The sequence below is a fragment of the Mirounga leonina genome, unplaced genomic scaffold, assembly GCF_011800145.1.
Source record: "Mirounga leonina isolate KUSES-001 unplaced genomic scaffold, KU_Mleo_1.0 Mir_125, whole genome shotgun sequence".
Lineage (NCBI taxonomy): Eukaryota > Metazoa > Chordata > Mammalia > Carnivora > Phocidae > Mirounga > Mirounga leonina.
The window spans coordinates 69,661,877-69,681,696 of NW_023270305.1; the positions used below are offsets into that span (position 1 = coordinate 69,661,877).

The 19,820-nt window shown below is 44.1% G+C and overlaps 1 protein-coding gene across 1 annotated transcript in view; it reads left to right on the top strand.

Moving 5' to 3' along the window:
* The window catches only part of VWA3B (von Willebrand factor A domain containing 3B), a 214,933-nt gene extending 196,598 nt beyond the window's left edge, over nucleotides 1-18,335 (top strand). Inside the window, exons 24-27 of the mRNA XM_035001730.1 lie at nucleotides 3,235-3,359; nucleotides 4,575-4,712; nucleotides 6,849-6,949; nucleotides 17,234-18,335. Coding sequence (XP_034857621.1) covers nucleotides 3,235-3,359; nucleotides 4,575-4,712; nucleotides 6,849-6,949; nucleotides 17,234-17,588 — 719 coding nt within the window. The 3' untranslated portion in view covers nucleotides 17,589-18,335. The remainder of the gene's footprint in view (nucleotides 1-3,234; nucleotides 3,360-4,574; nucleotides 4,713-6,848; nucleotides 6,950-17,233) is intronic.
* The last annotated feature ends 1,485 nt before the right edge of the window (nucleotides 18,336-19,820 follow it).

Genomic DNA, 19,820 nt, shown 5'->3' on the forward strand with positions numbered 1-19,820 from the left:
GGCCAAACAGAGACTTGTGGAGCACAGCATGATACTCGCGGGTGACACCTTTTTTGATAACTTTTGTCTGGAGCCTTCTAAACATTTCTAATGAAAAATATCTGGCTTTGAAATGTATCTCAGTAGTAGGTGGCTTTGGGGTAATTGGGTCATAGTATCTCTCGCTTCAGGCCAGGTCCACACAGGAGCAGAGCTAGACCGGTTGTTGCTGTCATCGTCGGCAGTCAGGGCAGGGATTTCTGTATGGCTGACTCTCTTCCGGGGTCAGTGTGAAATATTGGGTTAAGGAATGACTGCATTGTTCAGAATGGAAGTGACAAGCCAATAGTCTGGGTCATTAGGATGCTGAAAGGCAGGGAGGAAGACACATTTCAAAACATTATTTTAAGTCATTATTTGTGAAAATCGGGTCCTCCTTCCTGTTCTTCAGTGAAAAGAAGCATTGACTTCAGGAAATCCATGATGATGAAAAGTCTGAGTTGCACAATTTCTGCACTATGCCACAGAAACAAGTTACAAGGGAAGAAAAAGGCAGGTGGCAGAGGCAGGGGAGGAGGAACTGAATACCTTCTCAGGTGTCATGTTTTGGGGTCAGAAAAGCCCAAGTTTTTATTTATTTGAAATCTGCCTTTTTCCTCTACTAGCCATGTGACTAGAATCACTGAAGTTCTCTGAGCCTCAGTTTCTTTATCCTCCTGAATGAAATTAAAACAATTAGAACCCCTGTAAGATTGTGGTGTTGATTAAATATGGTAATGTACTGTATTTTTTAAATTGGAAAGTGTGAATTGCATGTAAAGAGTTTTTCTCTCATCCCATGTGAGAGCTTCTCTTGAGAGACAGAAACAACTTCTGTCCTCTCCTGGGGGTCAAGGGAGGTGCTTGCAATTAAAAAACGCTAACAGCAGTTTAAAAACTTTAACAGCAATTCAAAGAGGCAAAAATTAGCCCAGGGGGCTAGAAAGGAAACCTCTGAGGCTGAAGGGAGAAGAGACTATGATGAATAGATGTGCAAGATGACTTTCAGTGGAGTAGGGCAGGTGGAAGGGCTGCTTTTGGTGAAGCAAAGGGAAAGCCTTTTTCGGGAGATGGAATTTAAGCTGGGCTGTGCTTATCAGAAAGTTAGAGCCATAGGTAAAAGATCCAGTCTCCAGCCTGAGAAATTCCTGTTTGGAGCAAATATTGAGAACTCTTCCTGCGTCTTTCACAAAATGAACTGACCTACCTACTTGGAGTATTTCTGCTGTCTTCTGACCCTTGAAAGTGGGCCACATTTTTGCTGAGGGGCTCAACAGGGGCCCATTCCTTTTTCTCCAGCCTGAGTACAGGAGAGCCCCCTGGCTGAGGTGGGGGGCCCAACCTGTACCCAAGGAAGGTGACTGGGATCGCCAAGCCTTCACTGGGAGGAAGCCCAGGCCCCCGAAGTGGTTCCCGGAGACATTTCAGAGCCAGGAGACCCAGTCTCACCTCTCTGGGGGTGAGGACAAAGAGGAACTGCAGCACAAGGGAAAACAGAATTAGATGCTGATCTTGAATCGGGACTTAGAAATGGTAGCAGCTCCTTAATTAGATAGAGAAAGAGCAAATGCAGAGGCTGAGCCATAATTCGACAGGCCCACTCATGGTCCTCCAGCTTCCAGAGCACAGCCAGCCAGGCTGCCCACATGGCGAGGCTGGTTCTAACGTTGGGCTGGGAGACACTGGACCAATTTCTGCAGGTGAGCAAAGGCCCATTTCTGCAGAGCTTGTACAAAGAAGAAAACAATGGAAGGAACTAAAAAGAGGTTGTTGTAAGATACCAAAAAGTGTAGATCTAATCATGTGGAGCAGGGTTGGCAGGGTTTTTCTTTGAAAGACACATAGTAAATGGTTTAGACTTTGTGGCGATCCAGTGTCTATCACAGCTACTCCACTTAGGCAAACAACTGAAACCCTGCCTAGCAGGCTTATGAGTAGACTCTGCTAAGTCCCAGAGGCTAAGAATTTGCGGAGGGTCACACTGGCCAGTGTGGCCGTCATGGCAGCCCAGGCCCTTCACTGTGAACCCTGGGAGGGAGTGTGGGGGCTCGCCAGTGTGTGGGATATGACCTTCTCCTCAATTAGGAGTGGTTCTTCATTGCTTCCCTAATAGGAAGTCTTTCTAAAAAGCAGTGTTTGTTTTTCTAATTAAAAGGATAAAGTCAGTTTATGGCAGCAAATGTGTGAATAATGTATAAAGACTATTTCAAAAACCAAACAACATTTTAATCCAATGAAAAAACACACACCAAGTGGAACTGGTTTCGCTTGTTGTGTGTATGTGTGTTAAAAAAAAAAAAAAAAAGTTGTCATTTCTTTGGCCATTTAAAACAAGAGACATGAACTCAAGATGAAAAACACCAGCCAGTTCTTTGCCACATCAAAGGCCATGGGACTTGGCCAAGGTAAGTGTGTGACCTGGGGCAGCAGTGCCAGGCCCTGGTGTCGTGGGACCCCGGGGGGCACACGGACATTTCTCTCTCAGAGTAGGAGTCTTACTGCAGCTTCACTGCCTGGGGAAGTGTCCCTGTCAAAACTTCCTTAATATTTATAATCCTTTTATGATAGGAAAATAAATCTCAGCTAGAATAAGTGAACCTTAAAACGGGTATTTTTTTTCCCTACTATAATCGTCCCTTTGAGTACAGCTAAAAGACAAGGAAACTTCTTGCACCTTTTTCCTTTGTTCCTTTTTTCGTAGTGCATTTTAGGGAAGCCAGAGGATGTGTTCAGCCTAGTTAGCTTTTCATTTATCTGATATTAGATGAAAAGTTGATGATGGGAATTCCTACTTTCTTGGACTTTCACAATTTAACAACTCTGATTTTCTATATGTGAGGAGTATAGAAGGAAATATGGCTAAAGTAAGTAAATAAGGAAATCAGATGGTAAGAAGTAGCCAGGAAGAGGATATTTATTTCTAGGAATGACATTCTTGTCAGGATTGCTGCTGGTGATGACGGACAAACAGCTTCTGCATGTTCTCTGGGCTTCACAGCTCAGCGGTGTCCAGACCAGAGCTGTGCACTTCACCACTTTGAGTCGGTCAACCCCTGTATGCATCGTACAGTATCCACTGTTACCTCCTGGAGAAATCAAAGGGGCATGCTGATTTAAACAGGCCAAGTGTTATAAATTAGCCAACAAGATGGCGCAAGCCTAGGAGAATAGGCATTATTTGTCTTCATATTATATTTTAAACTTCATGCCTTGCAGGGGTTGTGAAGAAGTGTGTGAGCCCCACCCATGCACTGGTGGATTTCAGGTACGGAGACACCAAGGCTGTGCCCACCTCGTTCATCACGCCTATCGGGGGCGCCATGCCCTGTCCCCTGCTCCAGGTACCTGCTCCAGCGATCTTTTCTGGGGCCCTTTCCACCATCCCCACAGTCGTGGATAACAGGATGGCGAGGCCACTGGTGGGCCTCTGCTGAACACCTGGTTGGGCTCCTCCAGGGAGCTTGTGTTTGGGCAGGAAAAGCAGTGACCCCTGTTTGTATGGCCCCTGCCCTGGCAACTCTTTTCTTGCACCTTGATCTGCTAACACCCTGTTAAGGAGCCTCATGACTGCATAGGCTTGCTTACATTAGCCCCTGCGGCCCTTGTTGCTTTACAGACAGCAGATGGCGGGGGAAGAGAGCTGCTGTAACTGCTAACACCCTGGAAACTTTAACTGCAAAAGATGATATTAAAACCGATGTAAATATCAAGGGCAGAGGTAGAGCTTTCCTTGACGTTGTAGTTAGTTATTGCCCGACCTTGATGCCGTAATGCAGTTACACCTGAACACGAATTCCACAGGTTGGCTGGGCTGCCGTGTTCTCATCTGCATATACATCCATGAAAGCTGGGCTGCGTGGGGCCCATCCTTCCCAGCCCCCAGGCCAGCAGAGGGAGAGGCAGAAAGCTCCCAGAGCTCCAGCACTGCTGTCTTGGACAGCGGGAGCCAGGAGGCAAAGCACCGGATGAGCACTCCTAGGATTCCATGCCGAGTGTCTGTCGGCACCTCCCTGGCCAGACCCAGAGCGCCCACCGGTCCACTTTGCCCCTGACAGTTGGTCCTGTCCATCTGACACATGCCCAGCAACCTCCGCATGCTTCACAAGATTTTCTTTCTGCTAGAAGCTGTCTCTCTGTAACTTTTGCCTATGGACTCCAGGTGTGTGCTTTGGAACATTAAACAAACCTGCTGCTTTACATTGTCTGGGTGGCAGTCCTTGTGAAATAGGTTCCTTCAACCAGTCTTTATAGGATATGGTTTCCAGAACTCTTGCCAGTTTGCTGGCTGCCCCCCAGCCTGGGATCCTTGTCAGGTGAAGAAGTCCCGTGAAAACTGGGGGCTCCCCTAGACTGATTACAGAATTCTAGGGGTGGCCCAGTGAGCCTGGGGGATTTTCAAACTATTGACTCTTTCTTAGCTGAGAAAATATATGTATTTGAATTATAGCATCAGTACTTGCTAATCACCTTGGAGTATTTTAAAACAGGCTTATGTTGACATTGCTTATAAGATCAACAAGCAAAATATTTGCTATGATGTACGTTCTCATCTACAGGTTGGAGATTATGTCTTTGCCAAAATTGTGATACCCAACGGATTTGACTTCTATGTCCCTGCCATTGTCATAGCACTTCCGAATCAGGATGTGGCCGACGATAAATTCTACACAGTTTTGAAATGCAACAACCGGAGAGTAAGTACTTTCATTGAAGAAAGGGCTTTCTCACTAGGTAGAAAGTGGCTTCCCACCCCCACAACCCGCCCTCCTTCTGGGCAATGCCTCACTCTTTCCTGGCACTGCCAGATGTCCTGAAGGAATGACTTGCCTAGCTGCCCCTGTTCCTACTCCTTACAGTTCGGATTCTGCCCACTCTGCAACGCAAAATCTACCCTCACTGAGGTTGCCACGGCTTCCTAACTCCTTCATCGAATGGCCTTTTTGGCTCTCCTTCCACATTTGGCAACTGGGGAGACTCACTCCAGTTCTTTACAGTCCTCCCCAGTTTCTTACAGCACCTTTCTCTCTCTCTTCCTTGCCTGCCTCTTCTCAGCCTGCTCTGTTCCCCTCCCTGGCCTCCCTATGAATTTCCCTAAACGCTTTAGAAAGCCTCTTTATCAGTTTACATATCTGCTGATGTCACTTGTCTGCCTGATGTCCCCGGACACACACACACACACACACACACACACGCTTCTCATCAACCTCAAGGAAAAACCCAGCCTGAACCCAGCGTGGCCCCAGCCCCATGGAAGGCTCACTGCTTCCTGACTACAGTGGGCTTCTCCAAGCCCCTAGTCTTTCCCTCTTTCTGGACCATCCTCCCATCCTCTCTCTGCAGAAACTTCTGTCACCGGAAAGACTGCCCAACTGTCACATCCTGCTGAGGCCCTCAGGATTCCTCTGCACACTATACTTCCCCCTTCCCACACTGGCTTCCTCACCAACTCCCAGTTCCTTAAAGGCGGGGACTGTGGCTTATTCATCTTTGTAGCCCCCCGCACAGGCCTCTGATGAAGAGGAGATTCTCAAAATTGCTTTTTAAATTACTTAAATGAATGACATTTCTAATGGAAATGACATTGTCTTGATGGGCCATTTAATATGCCTGGAAAATAGACTAGGAAGCAAAAAGCAAGAAGTAAAATACTAGAGGCTAACTTTATGAAGCACTTATGTGCCACAGGTACTAATCAGGTACTTTATATGTAATGAACAATTGAATGCTCAAAACACTGCGAGCAGGTACCATTCTTATTCCCGTTTTCAGATAAAGAAACCGAAGCAGAGAGGTTAAGTCACACACAGGGTAAGTGGGACAGTGGGCATTTGAACCCAGCCAGTCTGGCTCCATGGCCTATACTCTGAATGTCTGTGCCCAACTGCCTAGTATACAGAATAAAAATATCCAGTCAGTTCTTGCCTATAGCATGAGGTGTATCCATCAGGAGAGGGGTCATAGTAAATGAATTTTAGAGTTAAAGGCACAGAGTAAAGACCATCAGAGTCAATGGCCCCAGAAGCAGTTTCCAATCTGACAGAACAAGAAGGAGAAAGGGGTACCTTCTTATCAACCCAGAAGAAAAAAAAAACAACAACAAACTTTAAGACAAAATAGACTTTCGTGGAGCTGTTTGGATGACAGCAAAAAGCAGTCTAGAGGGCAGTGGTCGGGAAGCTTTTCTGACATGAGGCACCACTCTGGGGATATCTACTAGGCAAAAGAGGAGAAAGCAAATTAAGGGACGTTTGAAGAGATGTCCCTGGGCATGCCCCAGCGTGTGCGGAGAGATGAAGCAGTTGTCCTAGGATCCCTGAGAAAGAGCCTCAAAGCCCAGGAGGGACCTTGGAATTTACCCCAGGGCAGTGAGGCCCTGTAGACTAGAGCAGCGTGGTCAGGGGCGAGACACTGAAGACAGTTCTGGTGGAGATCGCGGGGCTGAAGGTGGCACATCTGGCAAAGGGTGGTGGTTATAGTTTCTGAGTCTAGGAAAGAGATGGCCATGGCTGAAGTAAAGGTAAATAGGAAGGTAGCTCTGGGGAGGGATGTGGGGGTATACATGCGCATGTGCACGGGCAGACACGTGCATGTACTGGACGGCCTCGCACGTGATCCAGGATATGGAGAAACGACCGGAAGGACTCATCGATGACTTTTACTTAGCGTATAATTATCAAACCAGACTCTGCCATTTGACTGCCCTCTTAAGTGTCATCCTGAATAGGATAACGGCTAGCAGCTATTGTAATGGATCAAGCTGAAATAAAATTACATCTAAATTGTAGACATTTCTGATTTAAGTTGCATGAACTCTTTTGGTATTGTTACAGGAATTTTGCCCTCGGAGTGCACTTATTAAGATCAGCCAAAACAAGTATGCTCTCTCTTGCTCTCATATAAAATCACCCCCAATTCAGGAGGACCCAAAAGTGTAAGTAGACCCAACTGTTTATACTCCCTGAACTTTATTTATATCTTTGCACCTTTAATCTGTTTCTGAGTTGGGATTCATGATGTCTAAATACTTGGGGAGAAAAGCAGAGGTGGAGGACCTCCTGCTTAAAATGTAGTTCTGTGATTATTATTCCTTCAACATCACACCTCTTACTTGCTGGTTATTTGTCTATCTGGTTCTAATCTCAAACGCAACATTATTTTACGGACTCTTCAGAAAAACACTCAATCCTGTCATGAACTTGAAGGAATTATTCTCCTTTTATTTGTAAAGGTTCAAGGCCTTCTAATGAAGCAAAGGTTAGATTAAGTTGCAGTTGGGACCAGTCAATTGTCTGCTTCTCCCCTTGCTGGGGAGTGAGAATGTGGTGTTGGTCCTGGCTTGTCTGTGCCCAGGTGAGCAAGGGTGGGTGGGTGGGTGGCAGTTTCCAGCGGCTACAGTGGGGTGAATACCTTTTCATCTGAGGAAGTAGGATTGCTAAAAGCTGGAAAGGTAGATTAAAGCAAAGTCAATAAGAAGAAGCTGAGGCCTAGAAAGTAGACAAAAACTGAAGTCCATGGGGCTGACGAGGGGCATCACAGCTAGAGTCAGAGCCATAACCTTGGAGGTGAAGGTGGATTTTGAGCAAGGGTTAGGGAAAGGGATCCTGGAAACACCCTCCAACTTCACTTGGAGTTTGTAAGTTGTCTTGGGTGCCAGCCTTCAGTCACCTGATGGCATCATCTTGCACTTCATAAACAGAAACCATCAGACATTCTCTCCTCCACTTCTTTTCCCCCACCTCTAGGCTTGGAGAAACCTCTGTCTTCCCCCCTGATATCAAAGTACCTTCTCTCATCCAAGGCTGACCTGCCCACCAGGCTCCACAGCCTGTTGCCACTACCCAATTCTTGCTCCATCAGTTATCAGGATTCTCTCCTATCTCCCTAGCTCCTCTCCTGATTCCTTCACCCAGCCAAAACCCAAGTTTGCCTCCACTGTTTACACACATGCACACATGCATGCACACACACCCCCAGTCCTAAATCCATCGAGCTCCCTTGGTTCAGCAGTGTGATCTGGCATCCTCCCTCCCTTCACAGCCATGCTGTATGTGGGCAGTCTCATAGGCTGGTGTCTCCCCTTGCTTACCTTCTCTTCCCTTCCTGAGGAGGCTTGGGTATTGGCTTCCCCCCTTGCCCCCTTGTGAAGCTATTCCCAGAGGGGCCACTCAGACCGCTCACACAGACTGTGCATGCTGTTTCAGTGTAGGGTCTATTTGACTCTCTTGACCACCCCTCCTCCTTCTCTTGAGATCTGTCATGGCTCCTCCCTCCTCCCTCTGGATTTCCTCCCTGCCCAATTTCAACCACATCCCTTACTTCCATGACTCCACTTACACTAAGGACCTCATATCTCCCTCTCCACCCCAGACCACTCCTATGCTCCCGCATCAGAATCGTAGCCTCTCAGAGTGGGACCTGGGATGGACTTTGCTGAAAGCTCCCCCGCTGGTTGTAACTGCAGACTTGGCTGATAAGAACTAGGTGGAAGGGGCCTTGGAAGCTAAGACCTGATTTCCTATCCCAGCCCCACCCTCACTTAGTTTGCGCCCTTGGGAAGGTTGCTTATCATCTAGGAGCTTGTTTGCTTACAGTGAGATTAGGGTGGTGTGAGGATTGGAGATGGTCAGTGTGTGCTTGGGGTAAAGCAGATGCTGAGTCCATGGCAGGAATCCTGGTATTTCCAGCCATCCACCTGAATGTACAGAACCTCAAATTCAGCACATCTAATACTGAAAGTATAGCTTTCCACAGACCCACTCCCATCTCTGCCTGCCCTGACTCAGTTCTCTCTGCCACCTGTCAGTCACAGAGTTGTCCTTACAGAAATTTGGTCATCATCTTTGGCTTCTTCTTGCCCTTCACCCAATACACCCCATGGGTCTCCCAAATTATATTAATCCTAATTTGCAAATATTTCTCAGCTCTGCTGGACCTGTGCTGCCTTAGGTCAGGCATCTCATTTCCTGAGGCCACTACCTTTGGCCTCCTGCCAATAGTCCCTCCCCCACTTAAAAAATCCTTCAGTCTCCCTCCCTTGCCCCTTCTTATTCTAGTTTAGCCTCTTATGGGTCTGACCCAGGCCTGCCCCCCTAGCCTCACTTCTCCCTAGCCACCCTCCAACCAACCTCCTACAAGCCCTCTGCACATTAACCATACTAAACTACTTGTAGCTTTTTCCCCATGCCATGCTTTTTCAGAGCTCTGTGCTGTGTATCCCTCCCTGGAATGTTATTCTTTGCCCTTGGCTTCCAGGGAACTCTAACACTGAACTCAGGGGTCACCATCGCTATTCCTGTTCCGAGACTCTAGCCATCCTGTGCGCTGAGGTGATCCCACTGCGTCCTGTAGAGGTTTTCATTAGAGAAATTTTCCCTTGTGTTGGGCCACATACTTTCTCAGTTTCTCACTCCTGTTAGGCACGTGTCCTTGAAAGCAGGTGCCAGGTTCTATCCACTTCTAAATTATAGTTGTCAAGGTCCAGCTCATAGGATGTGCCCAATGACTATTTGAAGAATGAACCAGTGAACAAATAAATACTAGTGGATGCCCATGAGAGATGCATGGTTTCACAGAGAATCTTTCCTTAGGTATTATTGTTGAAAATATACACTACCATCCTTCATTCTCTTCTAGATGAGTATAATGTTCATTTAAAATTATAGCACATTTTTTGTTGATCTCAAAACCCTACTCAAACAAAATGATATCCAAATTACAGTACATTTTAAAGGAATATGAATAGATGTGTCTAGGTATTGACCATTTTCCCTAAATTCAACATTATCAATCCTATTTTAGAATTAAAATTCAGTTCTTTCTGTGTTTTGAAAAGCCTGTAACTGTTTTCTATCGTAGTCCTGCCCCAGGCCTTATTTAAAGCTCTCAGCTGCTAATTATCTACCCTAGCTTCTAGGGCTTCACACAGCGAAAGTATGCATTAACTCTCCAGTCTCCCCATGGTAACTTCCACTGCTGTTTTGCTCTAGCCACCTCTGTGCTAGCAAGAGACTGCATTTAATTCTCTTAAGCAGAGGTCACGTCCAACCCGCTAAATTCAGAGTTTAATCTGTCTCTGTTTCCATAATCAGAGCTGACAGGTGTGAGCACACAGACTGAAGGTGCAGGTCTTATTTTGTATCTCCACTGGGATTTCCTTCTGGTAGGTCCTTTCTCCTCAGGAGCGCTTCCTAACTTGCTTTCTAAAGGTACCATCTCCCTTTGGTTTGTCTTTAGTAAGCCTTCACATCATTATAGCAAATGAGACCATTAAAAAAAAAAACCCTGGTGGGCTTTCTTCAGGGGCTACTTAAAGAAATGTGCTATAGCTTGCAATTCCAACAGAACAGCATTTGACTAAATTTAACTTTAAAATATTGAATCCACTATAACCATCCATTTGGGGTTGATCAGACAGGGGTATATGGCCCCAGGCATGAACTGGGATGCCAGACATTCAGCTCTCTGTGTTCTGCACCTCCACTTTTTCTTCTTTCTTGAGGCCTTCAGTCGTGGGTGATAGAGTATTTCCTGCAGGCCCCTCTTCTTGTTCCTAACTGAGGGCAACACACAATCAAAGACAGGAAGGGAAGTATTTGGAGGGTAAAGGGTTCAAAACTGATTGAATATGGCCAAAGCCGATGCCTAGTTTTAGTTTCAGCTTAAAATTTGACACCTAAATGATTCTGGAGGACTTTAGTCCTCTATCATCCAATAGGTTACCCATATTGCTAAATTCCAAATAACTAGTTCTTAAAGGAGAGAATGTTAGTATCACCACATTTACAATGTGAGATGAAGGGAGGCTCTCACTGGTTTGATTTTCTCTTTCCTCTGCCACATGATGAGTGCATTTTCTGGCAGCCCAGCTGAAGGAGGTGTGCCTTCTGAGAGTGTGTCCGATGGAGGGATGTGATTACTCTTGCCTTACCTACCTTCAGTGATGTCCCTGAGCTTTTTTTCTACACTTCATAGCATAGAGATATCTGTTCTGAGTGAAAATATTCCCCAAACTGGCTATAACTTTCTCCATTTAGACAATACACATGTAATTTCTCCTAATCCCAAAGTGCAAGCAGACCAGGAGAAATTTCCCCCCACTTGGCATCCTCCCTCCTTGCTAGGCAGAGAGCTCCCAGCAGAGCTGTTCCCTGACTCCTCCCCTGGAATCCTGTTCCTCTCAGAAGGCTGGGGCCTCCACTGGGGCTGTAGCAGGGGACACATGCCTGGTGGGTTTGATGCTCTGGCTTCTGGTTTTCTCCAGTGAAGGGAAGTGCCTCTACCAGACATTACTCAGTCACCCACTGAGAGGTTGGTTGAGTACAGGCTGGGGACTAAGTGCTCCTCCAGACAAGGTGCCTCTGGCAGGCCTGAGCTGAATCCCCGTACTTGGTGCCATGTAACTGGCTGGATATCCCTCCCAGCCACAGCTGGGATCCATCCTTTCTTGGGCAGGTTGCTTCTGAGTCTCCTCCTTTAAGAAGACTCACTTGGAGGGAGTTGGATTTCTTGAAAAAATTAGTAACATTCTAAATGTGATCAGGAAAGCCAGATAGGACTAATCCTTTGCTCCAAAAAAAAAAAAAAAAAAAAAATCACTGGACATCTGAAGGAAATGACTGGGCACTGAGATCTTGAAGGCAAGGAGTGTTCTCTTCTTGATGTGTGTTTTTAATTGTGTGGCCTGGGGGACATGGCTGTGTATGAGTCTATGGGAGGGGAGACCACTCTCCTAGGGTTCAGTTGTGTTTTATCCGGGTCTGTGGTCAGCTCCCAATTCCTGAATATTAGCCTCTTGTTGTCTCTCTCTGAACAGTTGAATCATTTTCCATCAAGCCATTTGGATTTAGGAATATGTCCCAAAGGAAATCATAATTCCATGATGGTTAACATTCCTCCCTTCCTCTATGTAGTGTGGCCTCACATCGTCTTCCTGACCGCAGTGATTTTAAGTGGTTGATTGAAACCTCAAGATTCAGCGCTGGCCCTGACATTACATGAGATGAATCACTTCCCATAATCTTGCCCAGTCACTGCTGACTATTTTTCCCTTAGAAGGAGCTGTGCATCTGAAATCATTAAGCTTCAATATGTCATTAGTTCCCTCGTCCCTTGTGGTCAGATTAGGAGCCCCATTTCCTAGACTGGAGCAAAGCCCTGAAAAATAAGCAGTTCAGCAGCAAACCCTGTCTGTGAGTGTCCCATATTTTCTGGAGGGACAAATGCCATTGCCTATTTTCAGAAAGCATGCTGTGGGGCCCTAGTATGGGAACAAGAGAGTGTTGAGAGTCATGGAGATTTGTTAGCCCTGAAGGCCAGTGGTAACAATTTGGATGGCAATAGCCTTTTGTATCAGTCTCTCCATTTTCTGCTCCCTCCATTGTTAAAACTCAGAGGCCTTGTGGTCTTTATAAAACATCAGGTCCCCCTGTTCTAAGACCAGCTTTCTGACAGACACTTAGGGCAGAAAAGAAATGAGGCCTCGGAGAACCAGCAAGAATAGCTGAGGAGCTGACACTAATCAAGCGAATGAAGTGGGTTTTGACCCAAGAAGAGTGTGGAGTAGGTGCTCAGCACTTTCTTCCCAAGAGCCAGCTGCATCTGAAGAACCCGTGAAGGCACGGTGCTTGGCTTTCCTCATCTTACCCCTCCTCTCTGACACACATATGTGATTTTGACCTGTTTGTCACATTACTTAAACCTGTAACCTAAAATAGTAGGACGCTGAATTTTTCTTGGTTTTGGCATGAGATAAGACAAAAGAAAGCCATTTATTGGGGCCTTTCCAAGTGTGCTGAAGGGTAACATCCACTGGCTAGAGTCAGGAGCATGGTCACCTTCCCCTTTCCTCAGAGTGGGTTTGGGCCAAGCAGAATGAGGGTGCATGGTGGGGTGGGGGCATTGGATAAGAACTCTCACATCAGATTCACACTTACCCCATTCCCCCTCCTGCAAGGGGACATTTCCTTGTGGAATATCTCGAACTTGGTCGACATCAGTCATTCTGGAGAGTAAAATGGGGTAGCTGAGCTGCATCTGCTGACTTGATGGAAAGGCTTTTCCTTGATCAAAATCCTAGTCCGCTTTTTATTCTGATCATGACAGCTTGCCTATGTTTACTCTTATTCCAAAAGTATGCGTAGTTAATATAATTTAAACATTAAAAACAAGAAGAATAAAAAAACCAGCCATAGCTCCACATTTCAGAAGTAATCACCATTTATATTTTGACATACATTCTTCTAGAGTGTGTTTTCTCTGCTATGTTGATTATTTTTCTTCAAAATAAGAATTTTTGTTTCCCCTTATCATTTAGGACAGTTAAAAAAAATTTTTTTAAATGTGGAGTAAGTGACAATCCTACTGGAATTCTTTTTCCTGAGGCAACTATTAACAGTTTGATGCAAAGGTTTCCAGTTATCTTTATATGTTCGCAATCTTAATAACAACAGGAAAATGTAACATACTGTTTGTGACTTTTTTCCCCACTTAATATATTACTTGCATTTTGGCATGACAAGGACACCTTTTATTTCATTATTGCCTACTTAGAATGCAATTATCCAGGTGGTGCATGATTTATGTGACCAATGCCCTACTGAGGGCTAGACATGTGTTGCTTCTTGAGCTTTCCTGCTCTTCTTCCTGGGTTCTTTCCACGATCATCTTCCTGGTATCCTTCAGGTAGGCGGGTCAGCCTCGCTTCTACCTTCATCTTTGGGTGCCTTTCTTGCTACTTTCCATTCCTCCTCCTTGTTGCTCTTCTTTCTGAGAGGTTATAGGTGGTAGACTGGACTGTGACTGGTCCTGATACCTGGGGAATAGAGGACATCTCTGCAAAGGAAATAGAACATATCAACTTAGTATGCTTGGGAGGGAGGGAACAGTGTGAGGGACAGTTGATGGTAATGTAGGTAGGTTTTTATGTTATTTTTTATTTTTATTTTATAAAGGTTTATTTATTTGAGAGAGAGCATGCAAGCAGGGGGAGGGGCAGAGGAAGAAGGGAGAGAGAGAATCTCAAGCAGACTCCCCACTGAGCATGGAGCCTGACGTGGGTCTTGATCTCACGACCCTGAGATCATGACCTGAGCCAAGGTGAAGAGTCTGACGCTTAATCAGCTGAGCCACCCAGGTGCCCTGGTAGGTAAGATTTTAGATTTTACAGAGCAGGTATGGTGTTACAACCTTGCTGTGTGATTTTAGGATGAGTCTCTGAGAACCCAGCCTCACAAAACTTACACATCCACATAGGTGCTGGCCTCCTATTTCAAGAAATTTTGTTGGTGGCCTCCTGGGATGCTTTCTCCAATGTTACTACAGTTGCTTGTGACATTTTTTTTATTGTGGTAAAATACACAAATCATAAAATTTATCATTTTAACCATTTCTAAGCATACAGTTCAGTTGGCATTAAGTACATTCACATTGTTGTGCAACCATCACATGAGCCATCCCCAAATTCTGTCATCATCCCAAACTGAAACTCTGTACCCAATGAACACTCACTGCTCATTCCCTCTCCACTCCTAGCCCTTGGCAACCACCATTTTACTTTCTGTCTCTCTGATTTTGACTAGTCCTTGTGTATCATATAAGTGGAATCACACAGTATTTGTCCTTTGTGACTAACCTCTTTCACTTAGCATAATGTCTTCAAGGTTCATCCACGTTACAGCGTGTGCCAGCATTTCGTCCCTTTTTATGGCTGAATAATATTTTATTGTATGTATATACCCCAGTTTCTTTATCCATTCACCTGTTGGTAGACAGTTGTGTTGCTTCCACCTTTTGGCTATTGTGTGTAATGCTGCGGTAAACATGAGTGTCCGTATCTGTTTGAATCCCTACTTTCCTTCTTGTGGATACATACACAGAAGTGGAGTTGCTAGATCATACGGTAGTTCTATTTTTAGTATTTTGATGAGTTGCCATGCTGTTTTACACAGCAGCTTTGCCACTTTATATTTCCACCAACAATGTACAAGGGTTCCAGTTTCTCTATGTCCTTGCCAGCATCTGTTATTTTTTGGTTTTGCTTTTTCTTTTCTTGATCATAGCTATCCTCATGAAGGCCATTTTTTAATCCCTTTTGGGAATTACCTCTTGAGTCTTTGCGCCAATCCTTGAAAAGTATCACATGTGGTGAAACTTGATCCTTGATTGATGTAATTTTCTTTTTAGAAATAACTAAAAATCTTCTCCCACGCTTAATTTTTTCTTCGTAACTTCCAAAAGGATCTGAAGCAGCAATGGTCAAAAGTTATTCAGAGTGAAGCCTGGGCAGCTGGTGTTTTTAACTCATCCTGAAGGCCCCGAAAAAGGCAAGTTCCCAAAACAGTGTGCCATGAGGGCATGGCTAGAATGAAGTCATGATGTTCCCAAGATCCCTTCTTTGAAAGATAACAGTTCTGGATAAATAAACTGATCAATATATTTTCTTTTATTTTTTTATACCCTTTGACCAACATCTTCCCATTTCCCCCACCCTCTCCCCCAAGCTCCTGGTAGCCACCATTTTATTCTCTGTTTCTATGCCACATATAAGTGAGACACACAGTATTTGTCTTTCTCTGACTTATTTAACTTAATATAATACCCTCAAGGTCTATCCTTGTCACAAATGGCAGTGTTTCCTTCTTTTTTATAGCTAAGTAATATTCCATTGTTTATGAATTTTATATGTTTATGGCACATTTTCTTGATCCATTCGTCCACTGATGGACACTTAGGTTGTTTCTATATTTTGGCTAATGTGTACAATGCAGTAGTGAACATGGGGCTACAGATATTTCTTTGAGATAGTGATTTAGATTCCTTTGGATGTATACCCAGAAGTGGGATTGGTGGATCATATTGTAGTTCCATTTTTAATTTTTTGAGGAGTTTCCATACTGTTTTCCATAGTGACTGTACCAGTTTACACTCCCATTAACAGTGTACAAGGGCTCACTTTCTCCACATCCTCAGCAATACTTGTTATCTCTTGTCTTTTTGACGATAGCCATCCTAACAGGTGTGAGGTGATATCTCCTTGTGGTTTTGATTTGCATTTCCCTTTTGATTAGTGACCTTGAGCATGTTTTCATGTACCTTTTGGCCATTTGTATGTCTTTTTTTGTTAAAAAAAAAAAAAGTCTGTTCAGGTCCTCTGCCCATTACTTAACCAGATTATTTGGGTTGTTTTTTTCTTTCAGTAATTAATAACAGTTTATTCTGCCAGATTATTGATATTAAGTTGTATGAGTTCCTTATATAGTTCGGACATTAATCCAGTATCTGGTATATGGTTTGTAAATATTTTCTCTCATTCCTTAGGTTGCCTCTTTGTTTTGTTGTTTGGTTCTTTTGCTGTGCAGAAGCTTTTTGGTTTGATGGTAGTCCCATTCATTTTTTGCTTTTGTTGCTTGTGCTTTTGGTGTTGTATCTAAAAAAATCATTGCCAAAACCAGTGTAGAGGAGTTTTTGCCCTGTGTTATCTTCTAGGAGTCTCATGGTTTCAGTTCTTATTATGTCCATTTCATGTTAATTTTTGTGAGTGTTGTAAGACAGGAGCATGTGGATTTCCAGTGTTTCCAATTTATTGAAAAGACTGTCCTTTCCCCATTGAGTATTCTTGGCTCCCTTGTCAAATATTAGTTGATCATGTACACTATATATTTTCTAAATGGTAAAACTAGCTCTATGACTTCTTAGTCATATCTAATGTCAATTAAATTAAAAATCATATCATTTTTTTAATTTGGGGTACTTTTTTCTGATGGTACACCTAGAGTAATTAGGGAAAACTAAGTGTAGAAGAGTGTCTCTGCTGTACAAGCTCCAGTTCAGTATGTCAGGAGTGAGCTGGACTATGATGTGGCCAAGCTTATCCTGGGGTGGACACAGGTCAATTCTGAGGCATGTCAAGGGATTTCTTGGTCAGGAATTGTTGCTTTACTCACTGACTTGGTCAGGACAGGGTTCAAATGATATTAGGTTCTCTGTACTACACGAAGCTCCCAGACATCAAAGATCTGTGGAAATGAACTGCATGGAATAAAGCCCAGCCCAGACTATCAGACCCCATGGGACTTCTGCGACTCCATTCCATAGGAAGAAGTCCAAGGGACAAAGAGCTGAGAAACACCACAGGGCTGGCTTGGACATCTCTGCAGACACAGCAGCCAACAAGACCAGGATAACACTGCTCTCTCTCTCTCTCTCTCTCTTTCTGTAGGGAGGATGTAAAAACGAAGAACTCTACTTTCTTAATATGTCCACTCAAAGAAATTGACACTGGGGATTTACGAGAGCTAAGACAGGAGAACCCTAGAAAGAAGAAAAAGAAACCTGCCAAGAGGCTGCCTCTCCAGGAGATGGTGTCCTCGGACTCAGATGACTCTTCTCATGGCATCAGGTCCCAAGAGTCCAACCCCAAGAAACACCCCCAGCCCAAGGTGGGAGGGGGACGACATCACCTATCTCTGGAACACCCTGAAACCTCTCTCAAGAATAGTGCACTTGAGGTCACTCCCCAGTTTCCAGGCCAGTTTAGTTCCCAGTACAGCAAAAACTCTAACACCCTTAAATAATGCTGACATCTACCTCCTCAGAGAAGGTTCTCAGCCCGGGGTCTAGGAGTCAGCCAGCCACGCCATTGCTGCCATACCTCCACCTCAAGCAGCCCTGCCCTTCCCTCCTAGAACGACCCACAGCAGCAAAGGGCTGAGGACCATTGCTGAGAAACCTTAAAGCAGTCTAGTGGCAACTATGTTTAAGAGAGCCAGCATTCTTCCAGGGCTGCCCAGACCTCAGCCCCTCATCACTGTGGAACTAGCCCCTCTGCTGAGGTAAGGCCGCCCTTCATTCTACCCATTCCTATCCTGTTTGTAAAACAGATACACTTACCTGTTATCCCCCACCTGGATCTCCGGTCTGTTTGTGCTTATTGGCTCTGGCTTTTTCCATTCTTTTTCCTATTATTTTCCCTGTCCTCACCACACTATACTCAATCTTTTGGTAAATTCTACATACCCAGAAGTTGAATCTGACAAATTATTGTCATAGGATTTTCAGCTTTTTGGGGGAAGTTAAGGTAGTTATAATCCAAGCCTGCAGTCTTGTTTTAAATTGATTATCTTATCTGAATTAGGAATTTTTATGACTTAATGTTAAGACTGAAATTAAGACCTAGTAACTTGTCTGAGATCTGCAAAACAAAATTATTGATTTCTGGCCATTTTTATTGAGCCCTTCCTAATTATTTTTGTTTGTAGTCTGTTGTAGGTACTTCTAATTGAGCGCAGAACCAGAATAAAAACTCTTACGTTGGAAACATTTCAAAACTATTGTATTGTTTATTTATTACTGTTTTCTTTGAATACATGTTAGCAATAACATAAAAGTATTCACTTCTTTTTCTTAATTTCTTAGTGAAATTAGCTTCACTAATTTCAAAAATGAAATAGCTCTCCCAAATTCTCTTTTTTCTAGTCAGTAATAGCCCCAGGGCTATATAATAATAGGGTACAGATTACGAATAAGAAAAATATTGGATGCTTTTTGCAAATAGAAAAGATAGATTTTAGAGTATCAGCAAATTTGCAACCTAATTAAAAATGGTGTTTATATACCTGAAAGCTAGGATGTCACCAGGATTATGGCAAAGAAATTAAAGGAGAGATCTATCTCCAAAAATATGAAAGAAAAAGAGAAATCCACTCAGCATCAGGGTAAAAGTGGTAGTGTAGTGAGGAAGGAGTTGAAAAGTGGGGAAATGATCCAGAATAAGGTGTGAGATAGTGTGTGGAGAGGCTTGCTGCCCACCCACCCCAGAACCCAGAGGTTTCTCATAGGCAGAAAAGCTCTGGAGTAGTCATCAGGTTTTGGTCTGTACAGTGGAGAACTTGTGGGGTAGGGAAGAAACCATTCATCAAGTCATATTCATTCGTGCTTGCTTGCAAGCCTTCATGTAAGTCTGCCTGCATTCCTTCAATTATTTAACAAGCAATTGAGTGTTGACGATATGCCAGACTCCAGAGAGATACTATCAGACATTTGGAAGATACTTACCTTATCTGTCCTACCTCTCTTCATCTCCACTTTATTTTTGGACCAATCACTGTTGTCTGGTTTAGAGGCATGTGCAGGGAATGAAGAACTACAGGACAAATATACATAAGAAAACCTTGTTAATATTACATTACAATGCATGATATTCTCAGTGACGTTAAGTGATATGTGCTGGGGGAAATCACAATAAGAACAGTGTATTTCTACTTCCAGCTGGTGTGGAATAACAGGAACTTGATTTCATTCCCAAACCCCTGCTTGATACAATTAAAACACTAGGTAAAATGTATGTAACCACAGTTTCCAAAACATTGGACATAGGCAATGAAGTACAGTGATCTCTGAGAAACAAGTGAGGTAAGCCCCATGAGCGTGCAGCTTACTTCCTGGAGTCAGTTTCCACACTGCAGCAAAGGGAGCAGGAACCTAGGCAGAGCCTGGTACCTTCAGTGAATGGAGGAGATGAAACTAGGATTCTGAGAAAACCAAGGCAGCTGGAGTCTACAGGATAGAGGGCTGGAGAGGAGAGAGCTACCCAGAGAAACAACTCCGGATATATGTAGATAAGCCCCCTTGAGTTTTCATCTCTATTGATCAGTACGTGGCTGTGAGGAAACTACTCAAGGCTGGAGAAAGAACTTTTCAAAAAGGTTACAGGGAACAATCCCTATAGCTCACACAGGACTGGGAATATCTCCTGTTTCTTCCAGTCAGGGTATAAAACAGATATCTTTATTTGAGAGGCCTCAGGT